Source organism: Cucurbita pepo, chromosome 20 (genome assembly GCF_057944985.1).
Source record: "Cucurbita pepo subsp. pepo isolate OVF chromosome 20, ASM5794498v1, whole genome shotgun sequence".
NCBI lineage: Eukaryota > Viridiplantae > Streptophyta > Magnoliopsida > Cucurbitales > Cucurbitaceae > Cucurbita > Cucurbita pepo.
In genome coordinates this window covers 1,386,264-1,398,440 of record NC_141817.1, presented here as the reverse complement: position 1 = coordinate 1,398,440, position 12,177 = coordinate 1,386,264, and the positions used below count along the sequence as shown (strand labels likewise).

Below are 12,177 nucleotides of genomic sequence, written 5' to 3'. Positions count from 1 at the left end.
TTTGCCCATTACCTCAAAATCAAACACAGAATCTTGAAAAACAGCAATAGAGCAGAGAACTCTCCCAAAATCTGAATCTCTCCCCACAAATCCATACAAATTTTTTTAATGATTCTTTTTCATTTTCCAAGGCGCATGTTAATTTTTTGTCCCCTTTACTTGGTTTTCATTTTCAATGTGTCGATGAACAGAGAGAGAGATTGTGTTGCAGAGCATGAAGTTGAAGGTGCTTTTTTGAATGTATTAAGGTTATTAAAATAAAACACTAATAAAAGTATTGAACTTTTTTGGCATTTAATCTCACATCTTTATTAGCCACTCTAAATTTTAAATTTATTAAGTGTAAAAAAAAAATAAAAATAAAAAACTAATAATCAAAAAAAGAAAATTATTCTGTAAATTATAACTTTACTTCCCCCATTTTGCATTTTTATCATTGGATTCTTTTTCTTTTGATTTTTTTCGTAAGTATACCAATTTCGTTTCCAAAAACATTGTGTAAAAAGAATAATAAATTATTTAAAAATATATTTAATGTCAAAAAAAAGTATATATAGTTCGTTTCAACGTATAAAAGACAATTTAAAAAATTAGAATGAAAAGTTCAAATTAATCTAAATTTATGAAGTTTTTTTTATTCATTAAACTATTGTAAAAAATACATACAAAAACCTTCAAAAAAATTTTTTTTTATATATTTATAGAAAAATTAATTTTACTAAAAAAATAATAACATTTTCTTCCCAAATTATTTCAAACAAGCTAACTTAACATTTGAATATGACATTTTGTGCCAAATTTTCATTAAAACGGAAGACCAAATCAATATGTTTATAAAAAGAAATACAGAAATTAAATAAATTTATTAGAGTAAATGAACATGATGGCTTATAAATGAACAAGGCACACTTTATCCAATTATGATGGCTTACAAAACCTTGTAAAGAACAATAATAAGAAGAAGAAAAGCATATATGATTGTGAGACAATGATATGGTGATTGCAGCACCATAATTGGAGGTGGGACCAAAGTTTTGAGCCGTCTGATATTTTGGCAATCCAAGATTAATCAAAATGAAAATCATCAAAAAGTGGAAAGCACAAGGCATTAGGGGGCCATTGTGTCCTTCAACATCTAAAAGATATAATCATCATGTTAAGCTTTAAGGAATGGGACCCCTAACATGTGACCTTGACCCCTCCTTTGAAAACTTATGACCAATGAGTTTGTAGGGCACATGTCCTTCACGGGTTCACAATCTTTTCCGTTCTGGTATAAAAACCACCATAATAATAATAAAATACTTTGATCGGTGAACTTTCATAAAAATAACAATTTAGTCCATATATTGAAGGGTTGAAATTTAAATTCGTAATAATTTAAACCACAAAATCTTATCAAAATCAATAAAATATTAATTTCATTCATATAAGTTCGTCAGTTTTAGAAAGGCTTCGTTACGTAGAACCAGGAGTTGGGGGTCGGGCTGCTTGCTCGACGCATCCTTTTCAAATTTTATTTTTGAAAAAACAGAAAAGGAAAAAGAATAAATATACATTGAAATGAGCCATTTTTTGGGTTGTCAAGGTTATGTGATATAATTTTAAAAAATAGATGAACAAATAAAATAAAATAAAATAAAATGGCAGGATTATACTGTAATCACCTGTAGGCAAATACCAAGGTCCAGCTTCCATCTTGCTGTTCTCGCTGTGAAATTGGAAAATTCTATGAATAACTTCATATATTGTTTTTCTTGCTGTCTATATGGTGAAGCAAAAAGAGAAAAGAAAAAGAACACACAGCTAGCTGGGAATAAAGTAGAATAGGGAAGATCATAAACAGTAAATCAAAAGGAATAAAGCAATGTCATTCTGATTAATTCGAACAGTTAAACGAAGAGGAAATTAGTCGTAGGAACCAAACATAATCCAAATTACGAACTTCTGCTAAAAGAGCAGACCCTTATTTCTCTATCTCCCTCCTACACTTATTATCTTTGGCATCTTGAAGATTATTGGGAGAAGTAGTCCCACGTTGGCTAATTAAGAGGAAGATCACGGGTTTATAAGCAATGAACACAATCTTCATCGGTACGAGGCCTTTTGAGAAAACTAAAAACAAAGGGGGGAATATCATACCATTATAGAGATTCGTGATTCCTAACAAAATGCTTATATTTGTAAAGGGGAAAAACAAACCGCTAGTAAGGAGCTGAAACAAACTCTCATGCAGTTTTAAAAAAGAAATGCAGAATGAGAGGGCAGCGAGGAGCAAATGCATATATAGAATGCGTCTGAAAAGACTTTGAGGAACGCAAAGCTAAGGGGTAATAGCTAAGAAATTGTGTTTCTTTACGTCTTCTGTTTCTAGAGTTTGCAGGGCAGTGCAAACCAACACTCTTCAAGGGTTCAAAGACACACCTAAACACTATGCATTAGCTCACTGTTTCGAGAAGTCGTGGATATGAGCAGGTTTGGATCACTACAAAAAAGTGCCATTTTCCAAGAACCAGAGAGACTAAATTTTTTATGTTGTGGCCTTTTCATATAAACAAAACAAAGGGAATTTTATATAACTATTCACCGTTGAAATTCGTTACTTTGTTATTGTTTCATGGGGTGAAATATTGATAGGCTAAGCTAGCTAGACCAGGCACCCTAATTGGCAGTAAGTATCAACTGATAGAGGCTGATTTTTTTAGGCATTAAGCAGGTGTAAAGACATAGTAATAGATCTTAAATAATGTAAATAGTTGGTAGAAATAATGTTCATTTATTCATACATTGTACCGATGACTCCGTGCTGCATCCGCCATCCGCTCGCTGCTGCCCAGCCCTAGTCAAGACAACTAGAGAGAGCGCCAAGCCCATATCGAACTCTCGAGATTTCCAAGCAAAGCACCTGTAAATTTTGAGCTGGAAACGGTTAAATCAATGGACAGAAGTCAAAGGCAGAGCGGAAGGGGTAAAGGATAGTAATAATAATTAATAACAATTTGGACAAGCATATTCACTCCGCTGACCAATCATTTAACGCAGCAGTGTGAGGAAGAAGAAACATTAAAACCTACCAGAAAGAAGAGTTAAAGCAAGACTGCAATGTACAACTGAATATAAATATGAGGTCCTCGCCAGTTTTAAATCATCAAGATGGGTCTAACATAAATCCGAGATGCTGATGACAATTCTTGAATACAATATGGTTCAACTTCAATCTGACTGAAAGCTTCGCAATAATGAATTAAGTCTACCTATTTGCTTAAAGTTGCAGCAAATCTATACACATTGATCTTTACAACAACTCTCTTTGGAGTCTGCAAACATAAAAAGCTCCCAACATTTCCAGATTCATTTGAGAGTATAATGGATTTGTTCGTGAGCTTTGGTCTTTTGTGAAAGAATATCTACAAAATCTGCAAACAGCATTTTCGACAGACTTCTTATGTCCTGAAAAAACCTCTGCATGGTTGACTTTAGGTTGCAGTTTCAACATTAGAAAGCATCTGAGCTATCTCCTAATATGGAGAGAGAGAATGGAGCAATAGCAACGTTAAATGATTGTTCGCCCACTCGATCAATGTACTTCATTTCAAAGTCACCTTCCTGCATCACATTTAGTAAGAACTCAGGTTCCCAACCCATATACAAAATGCCAAAAATGCATGAATTCACAATTGAGATTAAAAATTTATATAATATGCAAGATTATAAAATTTCAAAAGCTCTGCATTGTTCCAAAACTTGTATATTTTTTTTCTACATATTACATATAAGAATAGTTTCCACTCATACAATGAGTTGATTGAGTAGAATTTGATGAAAAGCATGATGTAATATGCAGCGTGAGCAAGCAATTACCAAAAAAAAACAATGCAATTGTCAAAATGTCTAGTGAATTTTTTTTTTTTTTTTTTTTTCCATCTATCAAGGATGTTCAGGCTTGTTAGATATGTCTGAGTTTGAAAAATGTCAAGTTGCTTCTTACCTAGTTAGACATAAACAAGAAGGAAAATAATTTTGCATCATAGATGTCTCACTAAAACAAAACTCAAAATAAAAAAATTCCCAAGAAATCACGTTTGAAGCGCGCACTCCACATGTGAGTTAAAAATTCCCTTGGTGAAAAAACGTGACAGCTATATTAAGTTTATTTATCAAACAAGTTTGACTGTAAATTTACTAATCAGTTCAAAACAATACGCTATAGCATTCAGTTTCCTGGTTCAGAAGAACTGATAGAGTTAGCGAAGAGAAGAAAAAATCCTAATTGCAAGAATCATGAGTAAAATCATTCTAACCATTCTGCCGTTAGCAGTACTTAATGGGCATGCTGATGAATATTCAAAACCAGTCCTAGGAAGTATGACTGGTTGTTCACCAATAACACCAACGCCCCTGCAAAATTTTAAAAAAGAATGACCAGGTTGAGTCGGAGAGCACCCTCACAGGCTTAATAAATCAAGGAGGAAAGTACCGAATCAAGGCAAACTTACCAGACGTTTTCTGTTCTCCCATTTGCATCGGTGATAATCCAATGTCTTCTGAGAAGTTGAATTGGACCGTCTGAATTATTGGTTATCCTTATTCGATATGCAAAAAAGTAATGATTCTTTGAAGGTTGGCTTCGCCCTTCAATGTAAACGCTCCTAACTTGTACCCTGATACCCTGTAGAATCACTCATTAAAATTGTCTATATTCAATATTTTTGTCCTCTCCTTTGTAAATTCTAGCTTCTAAATACTCCATTGCTCTAATCAATTTTTTCCGAAGGAGGGAATGATTATTATTTTCTAACTCCTTGTGAATTAAAGAAGTTTGGACAATATTAGGTAGTATATATGATAGTAGGTTTGATTCAGATTGCAGGAGTAGGTTACTTCGATAATTAATTAAATGATATGGTATTTAATCCATCAACAACATTCATAAGAAGATCAAGAAATGTACCAAAGTTGTTGCATCACTTGCACATTTCAGAAGACAGTGAGGGGCAATTTCATTCAGCTCATCACGATATTTAGCGGCATCCTGAAATATTTTTTCGTAAACAGATCAATGGAAAGAAGTAATGCTGAAGACACAGTATCATGATATGAAATAAAGTTATGGAGTCCGTCGAGGTTGCAGCAGTCCCAGCTCGTACAGAGATCGAATATATACACATTTAATTATTAACCCCCAAGGGCCAAACAGATGAAGAGATCTATCTATCGGCCTTGAAGTCGTTATATTTACCAGTCATTCATAGAAAAGGGTAATAGGTGGCGTTAGTCTAGGCTATGCCTTCATTGCAGCGAAGCTAACCGGAGCATTAGGAAAAACAGGGTAGTAGGTGGCATTTGTCTATTTTTATGTCTTTCATTGCATAATTTTTTGAACCAGAAATGAAGCCAACCAAAGAATTATGAAGAACCAGAATAACAACTATGCAGAACTGGAACAAGGTATAATGAAGAAATGAACAACAATTATGCAGAACTGGAACAAGGTATTAAGATGTGAAAGGCACATAGAACATTCAATTAAAGTCTACTCTGAAGTAATCACACTGGAATTGAATACTTACATTCTTGTTCTACTTCCACGATGAAAGATTGCATGGTAGAATAGAATGGCAATAAGTGATGAGATCTAGAACAAAGTGTACCTCAAATCTCTCACTAGAAATAGCCTCCTTCATCAATCTTCGAAGGCGCAAAACTGGCTCTTCCTCTTCAAATAATTTTAACGAGTCGCGTATCCTTGCAGCTTCTTCATAATCCTAGATTTGACAAGCGATAAATAGAGGAAAAATTCATAGATGAACGTAGTATTTGAAAGCTGCATAATTGTTTTGCCTCTACTACTCATATCTGGTCATAATTAACCTAGATAGGTATGGCAAGGCTCCTTAACCAGAAAATCTATGCGGAGTCAATTTAACTAACAACTCAATTTAACTAACAATTAAAACATAATCCGACGGAAGTAATCAATAATACGATGTACCAATGATGATTACAGGGGGAAAACTGTCCATACTTCCATTTCACTAGGGGAACTCAAACAACTAATTCCACCAGACTCGTGAATTTTTGGCTCCAATTAGCTTAAAGACATTGATTTACGAGACAAATGGTGGTAAGAGAAAGAGAGGAGAGGAGAGAGAGACCTCGGACTTGGCGGCAACCTCCAATTGCTGTTTCAGTAGTGCGTAAGTTTCACTGCGGGACAGAAACGAACGACTCGGACTCGTACTCGAGCTCTGGCTCTGTTTTCCTCCACCACCATCTCCATTTCTCTCCGAAGCGCACGCTACAATCCTACAAGTTCTTCCAAATGCTCGATGGCGCCCAAAACACCTCATTGCCCCGACCTCCATTTCCGGAACACAAAAGCTTCCTCGTCCCGGTAAATTCATCCTCGATCTCGCATTAAAATCACCCAAAACCTTGAAGCTCAACGAATGCATTCTCCCCTCTTCTTCCAAAATTCAATCAAAGGATCTGTGCAAGACGAATGAATTGGCTTCAATGTCACCCGAAGTTAAAAAATAACTAAACTTGTACGCGAGAAATCGACTCTAATCCGAAATTTAGAAATTGAAGTTACGTAAGTACCCCTAATGCAATACTATAATAGATGAGATAAATTTGGGTTTGTGGGAAAAAGACATGTATATTTTCCTTATATAACCTCAATACTTCTGTTTTTCTTCTCTTTTTTTCCACATCAACACTTGTTACGAACTACGTGGAAGATGGATTGACACGTGTCGGATGCAATGTGGTCCTTCATAGTGTTGTCATCTAAATGCTGCTAATTTTTTAGCCTCACAGTCCTTTGTTTTTCTTTATTTATAAATAGCTTATAGCATCAACATTGCATCTCAGCCGTTGATTTTTACACGACAATTCCGACGGTGATAACCTTTCTGGCGTTTAAATTCGAATTTCCCTTTGATGGGCTGGGCTCAAGTGGATATATACGGAGTCCAATCTAGACAAAAGAATGGGCTCCAAGCCCACAAAGTAATAAACAAACATAAAATTAAATTTGTTTTTTTTTTTTTTTTTTTTTCTAAAATCGAATTTTCTTTTTTGTACAAATAGCCAAATGCTATTTTTAAAATGAAAAATTAATGCAATTTTAAGAGCCCAAATGTTTTCTACTTTAAAATATTTAGAATTTTCTTTTAAAAAAAATTACTCCTTCCATTTTAGAACAACCTATTCACTTAATTTGTGGGAAAATCCATGGTTTAAATAAAAAATGAAAAGAGAATGTGAAGAGTTTTTTTTTTTTTTTTTCAATTAAGCGGAGTTGGGGTCACCTGTCTCAATTCTGTGTGTGTGGTTTTTGTTAGATGAACACGACTCTCCACAATGTTATGATATTGTCCACTTTGAGCATAAGCTCTCATGACTTTGCTTTGAGTTTCCCAAGAGGCATCATACAAATAGATTCTTTGATTATAAACTAGCCAAAGTGGGACTTTCATCATCGAACAGTTTTCACATATTTACAAGGAATATTTAGTCATCCTCAAAGGATGTTAGGATCTCACAATCTTCGATCCTAGAGGCCCAACGTACTTATTGCGGGGAGAAATTCTCACACCTTTATAATAAATATTTCATTTTTCTCTCCAACTAATATTAGGATCACAAATTCACTCTCGATATTCCGTCTAATATATGATTTAGATTTAAAAACATGTTTGGTATGAAAAAATTTATACAATTCTATAAAAAAAATGTTTCGTTCTCTTGTCTCTATCCCATAGATAGAACGAGATAAACCCATTAATCCAATGGGGGAAAGTGGAAAAATCAGTGGAAAATGTGTCACATGTGACCATAAATTGTAATTTATTTATTTTTTATTTGGCTGTTATTCCATTTCCCCCCATTTTTAATAAAAAAAATTGTCCGGAGAAAATAATCGCAAATAATGCAGAAAATATATATATATTTTTTTTTTTCCAATTCTAAATATAGTTCAAATTTCCGACGTTAAAATAAAGTAAACTAAGGTAATAAATAAATAAATATATTAAAGTCGAAATAAAATGGTTTAAATATCGGGCATTAGTTGTTTAATTTTGACTAGTTAACTCCCCAAATATTAAGAGTCCATTTCTCGCTATTGCATTGCGCCACCCACCACTGCTTCACCAACCTTTCTCCTCGGCGGACGCTCCGAGGCCCTTCTCTTTTGCTTCGTTCTCTTCTCCGATCTCAGATCTCGAGCTCAGGCGTTCGAAATGCAGAGCTCTTCGGTCACCTTTTCGCCTTCTCTTCCTCTTCTCAAGCCTCGGAGGCCTCATACTTCGTTCTTCAGCTCTGGATGTAACTCAATTCGATCATCTTCTTCGTCTTCTTCAAATTCCAGAGATCTCAGTGACCTGAACAATGTCAGTCTTCCTTCCTCTTGGCCCCGGCGATCTTGGACTTTGTCGACTTCTCCTTTTTCGTCCTCGAAACTCCGCCCATGGACCGGTGTACCTTCTTTTGCTTCGGATTTTGATGCGAATCATTTCAAGGTTCAGGCCGCTGCGGTTCCTGAAAGCTCAGAGGAGGCCGCCAGTGCTGGCGGTAACCTAATGAAAACGTTGGAGCTCGGATTGTTGTTTGGCCTCTGGTACCTTTTCAACATCTACTTTAACATCTACAACAAGCAGGTTAGATATATTCTTTTTTCTTCTTTGAACTTTTACGGTGTCTGCATTTTTTGTGGTCGATTGTTAGAATTCGTGGTTACTTTAAATCGATTTGCATGGAATGCCTGTATCGCGAGTAACCGAGCCTTGATAATGCGCCGTATGTGGATCCAAGAAAGAAAGTTAGTTAGTTGCATGCTTAAATTATCTTGTAAGATTCGTTCTATTTATTATATTCAGTATTTATCTAGGTCAATATTCTTGTCTGAGGATTTATCCAGGAGTCCTGCTTATGAGATATTGGCGCCAAATTTCCCCATTCGGTTCCGATATTTTCATATTTCGACTAGGTAGAGAATGAGTTGTTCCGATGAAGATGTAAAATCGAACTCTCTTCGTTGACGCGTGTGAATAGGATTTTTTAGGTGATGGCCTTGATAATGGAAAAGGAACGATAAGGTATGATTAAGCACCTGCTGGTATGTTGATACTTGAAAGTTTAATAACCTTGAGAGTTTTTTTTTTTTCCTCTGCAAATAATCATAATCAGCAGAATTCAGAATTAAATCCTTAGTGTCTCATTAAATAAATTGCTCCTTCAATGTTTCGTGTAACTCTCTCTTACTACTTGCTCATTCGTTTCAACTTTTAACTTGAAATATCGATCAACATGAATTGAAATACTAGCTTCTATAGGAGATGAGAAAACTGATAATATCTGACACTACTTGTTCACAGGTCCTCAAGGTGTTTCCGTTCCCTGTAACTGTCACTGCTGTTCAATTTGCTGTAGGCACTGTACTTGTTCTTCTTATGTGGGGACTTAATCTCTACAAAAGGCCTAAGATTAGTGGCGCTCAGGTAATTGACATTCCCCCCCCCCCCCCCCCCCCCCCCCCCCCCCCTTTTGAGTAGTAGGAAACTTGTGTACGTGAAACTTGTTTTGAATAATGAATTTTCGTTGAGGTTTTCTGTTTCATATTCACAAACTTTTGTTACGAGGTTTTGACTTCTTTAAACTTAAACAGCTTGCTGCTGTTCTGCCGCTCGCGTTAGTTCACACATTGGGAAATCTTTTTACGAACATGAGTCTTGGTAAAGTGGCCGTATCGTTCACCCACACAATTAAAGCTATGGAGCCTTTTTTTTCAGTTATCCTGTCAGCAATGTTTCTTGGAGAGGTATTCTAACACGTGGTCACTTATTTATTTATTTATTTTTGTATCACGTGCTTGTGTTCCTGGTCAAAATCAGAACATCGTCAGCCGCCCTGAATTTCAGTGAATAAGTGTTTTAGTCTTTTATGCTCGAGGTCCGAGCATTAACCTCTTAAAACCATGAGAAAAATGCTGGTGTTGTTGCATCTCTTAAGCCCATTGTTGGTGTTGTCTTAACTCTTGACGATTGTCTTTGTGTCCTTGAAGACTCCTACTCCCTGGGTTGTTGCATCCATTCTACCAATTGTTGGCGGTGTTGCATTGGCATCTGCCACTGAGGCCTCCTTCAACTGGTAAGACCAGTGTTTTAGTATGTCTATATTCATGTCTACTCTTTTAAGTAGATGATTGAAAATGGATTATTTTTGCAATTTCTGATTTATCATATTTCTTGTAAAAGGGCCGGATTTTCTAGTGCAATGGCATCCAATTTGACTAATCAATCTCGTAATGTCCTTAGCAAAAAGGTCATGGCGAAAAAAGAGGTAACCACTACAGATGCATCTTTCTGATTACCTGTGAAACTTCTGTTAGCATTTATATTGATTTGGAACTCATGTTCTACATCTAATGGAGGAGAAAATATTTTTCATAGCAAATATCTGTGTCTTTGCTCGTTGGAGTGATAAAGTAACAACATTTTTGTTCTTGAATCAGGATTCAATGGACAACATCACTCTCTTTTCAATTATAACAATCATGTCCTTTTTCTTATTGTCCCCTGTTGCTGTCTTCATGGAAGGTGTCAAGGTTACTCCAGCATACTTACAATCAGCTGTGAGTAAATCAGAAGGCAAAATTCAGTAGAAATTTCTTTAGTTGTATATCTTGCTCTTCAATGTAATTCTGTCTATCATTACAGGGATTGAACGTAAACCAAGTCTTCACTAGGTCTCTTCTTGCTGCCCTTTGTTTCCATGCATACCAACAGGTAAGATTGCCAATTTCACGAGTGGACTGTCCCTTTTTCGTATAGTTTATTTTTATTAATTTTTAAATGTTAATCTCTATATCTTTAGCTAAACAGCCTTTTGAAATGAAAAAAAAAAATTGGGAGTTTTAAAACTTTTGCCGTGCCTACTGCTCATTCATTTTTCACGTGAAGGGTTTTCACTACAGCTATTGGGATGACTTTTGTAGGTTTCTTACATGATATTGCAAAGAGTATCGCCTGTTACCCACTCAGTAGGCAATTGTGTAAAGCGTGTTGTTGTCATCGTGAGCTCTGTTATCTTCTTCCAAACACCTGTTTCTCCAATCAACTCTATTGGTAATATTGGCTTCTTCAGTCTTCTGTTTGTGAAATTGGTGTCAAACACTTCTTTATGCATTAAAACACTTATTCTCGGATCTAATGCAGGCACTGGAATAGCTCTTGCTGGGGTTTTCCTGTATTCAAGGGTTAAGCGCATCAAAGCCAAGCCGAAGACTGCTTAAAAGCCGCCCATGAAATTTTGCCTTAGCAACTTGGTAGTTGTTAACCATGACTAAAAAAACCCATGGACGATTTGTTTGTAGTTGCAATCCATGTAGAAAACACCTCTGAAGTTTTGTACTTTTTCTATCTGCCCTTCAGGATGACTTTTATTCTTTGTGGATAAATAGCCATCTTCCTTCCCTCTGGACAGCCCTGTCCATTTCAATTCACTAGCATGATACCACACTATTCGCAAGGCTAAGTATCCACAGTATTAGAATTGAAATGCTAGTGAACGTTTTAAATTTTCAGATTTGAATCCAGCCTGTTTAGCACTTGTTGCAGACTCATATCACATCTGCCCAATGTCTTCCTCATAATGAGCTTGCTTGATTCGAAGTAACATTTGTAATTTCTAATATAAGCCTGTGATGTGGTTAAAAGCTATTTAATTTTTTTTTTTAACACATCCCTGGATTTTAAAAAAATAATAATGATATTTGTTATACCAAGAAATCTCCTTTAATTAATGACCTTGAACATATTTGTTCATAGAAAACACAACACATGCAGCATTGGGTTGCGAACTATTAGATTTTAAATTAATGAAAGTGAAGACACAGAAAGTAAGGACCATTTTGGGTTTATGCGATTTGTCCATTCTAGGTTGGCACGTCAAGATTCGTATCAAACGCCTCCTTCAGACGCATTAAATTTTACATAGATTCCATAGGATTTGATTTTAAATTTACATAAATTCTGACGTTGAATTGAAATTATCCCCCTTAAATTTGATATTTAAACCTTTAGTCTCGTGAATATTTAAACCTTTAGTCTCTTGATATTCACGTTCAAATATCTTTTGATATTCACGTTTAAAATTAATATGGATATTCAC

At 35.4% G+C, this 12,177-nt stretch overlaps 2 protein-coding genes and 1 long non-coding RNA gene across 3 annotated transcripts; 1 reads left to right on the top strand and 2 right to left on the bottom strand.

The window, feature by feature from the left end:
* Nucleotides 1–895: 895 nt before the first annotated feature.
* On the bottom strand, nucleotides 896–3,068 carry LOC147786362 (uncharacterized). Its single transcript, XR_015414682.1, has 3 exons — nucleotides 2,787–3,068; nucleotides 1,668–1,711; nucleotides 896–1,270 (listed from the first exon to the last, which is right to left on the bottom strand). It is a non-coding gene; the product is annotated as an uncharacterized LOC147786362 (long non-coding RNA).
* Nucleotides 3,069–3,111: 43 nt separating this feature from the next.
* Nucleotides 3,112–6,535, bottom strand: LOC111782842 (uncharacterized). The gene is made up of 6 exons (XM_023663661.2): nucleotides 6,156–6,535; nucleotides 5,652–5,765; nucleotides 4,952–5,032; nucleotides 4,497–4,669; nucleotides 4,302–4,398; nucleotides 3,112–3,606 (listed from the first exon to the last, which is right to left on the bottom strand). Exons 1-6 carry the CDS (start codon nucleotides 6,453–6,455, stop codon nucleotides 3,496–3,498), a joined length of 876 nt encoding a protein of 291 aa, XP_023519429.2. The 5' UTR covers nucleotides 6,456–6,535; the 3' UTR covers nucleotides 3,112–3,495.
* A 1,557-nt stretch (nucleotides 6,536–8,092) lies between these two features.
* On the top strand, nucleotides 8,093–11,629 carry LOC111783624 (triose phosphate/phosphate translocator, non-green plastid, chloroplastic). The gene is made up of 9 exons (XM_023664542.2): nucleotides 8,093–8,666; nucleotides 9,384–9,506; nucleotides 9,674–9,826; nucleotides 10,070–10,155; nucleotides 10,263–10,347; nucleotides 10,520–10,639; nucleotides 10,725–10,793; nucleotides 11,003–11,132; nucleotides 11,223–11,629. The coding sequence occupies exons 1-9, from the start codon at nucleotides 8,250–8,252 to the stop codon at nucleotides 11,297–11,299; spliced, it is 1,260 nt and encodes a 419-aa protein (XP_023520310.1). The 5' UTR covers nucleotides 8,093–8,249; the 3' UTR covers nucleotides 11,300–11,629.
* The last annotated feature ends 548 nt before the right edge of the window (nucleotides 11,630–12,177 follow it).

What these genes read in the sequence shown, in the direction of transcription:
- LOC111782842 (XM_023663661.2), bottom strand. Translation starts at nt 6,455, where the DNA reads ATGCATTCGTTGAGCTTCAAGGTTTTGGGTGATTTTAATGCGAGATCG. An exon ending in AGGTTGCCGCCAAGTCCGAG is followed by an intron (nt 5,766 to 6,155) that starts GTCTCTCTCTCC and finishes TGTCAAATCTAG; the next exon opens with GATTATGAAGAAGCTGCAAG. An exon ending in GTACTGCTAACGGCAGAATG is followed by an intron (nt 3,607 to 4,301) that starts GTTAGAATGATT and finishes AATGTGATGCAG; the next exon opens with GAAGGTGACTTTGAAATGAA.
- LOC111783624 (XM_023664542.2), top strand. Translation starts at nt 8,250, where the DNA reads ATGCAGAGCTCTTCGGTCACCTTTTCGCCTTCTCTTCCTCTTCTCAAG. An exon ending in AGGTCATGGCGAAAAAAGAG is followed by an intron (nt 10,348 to 10,519) that starts GTAACCACTACA and finishes TTCTTGAATCAG; the next exon opens with GATTCAATGGACAACATCAC. An exon ending in GTTTCCATGCATACCAACAG is followed by an intron (nt 10,794 to 11,002) that starts GTAAGATTGCCA and finishes TGACTTTTGTAG; the next exon opens with GTTTCTTACATGATATTGCA.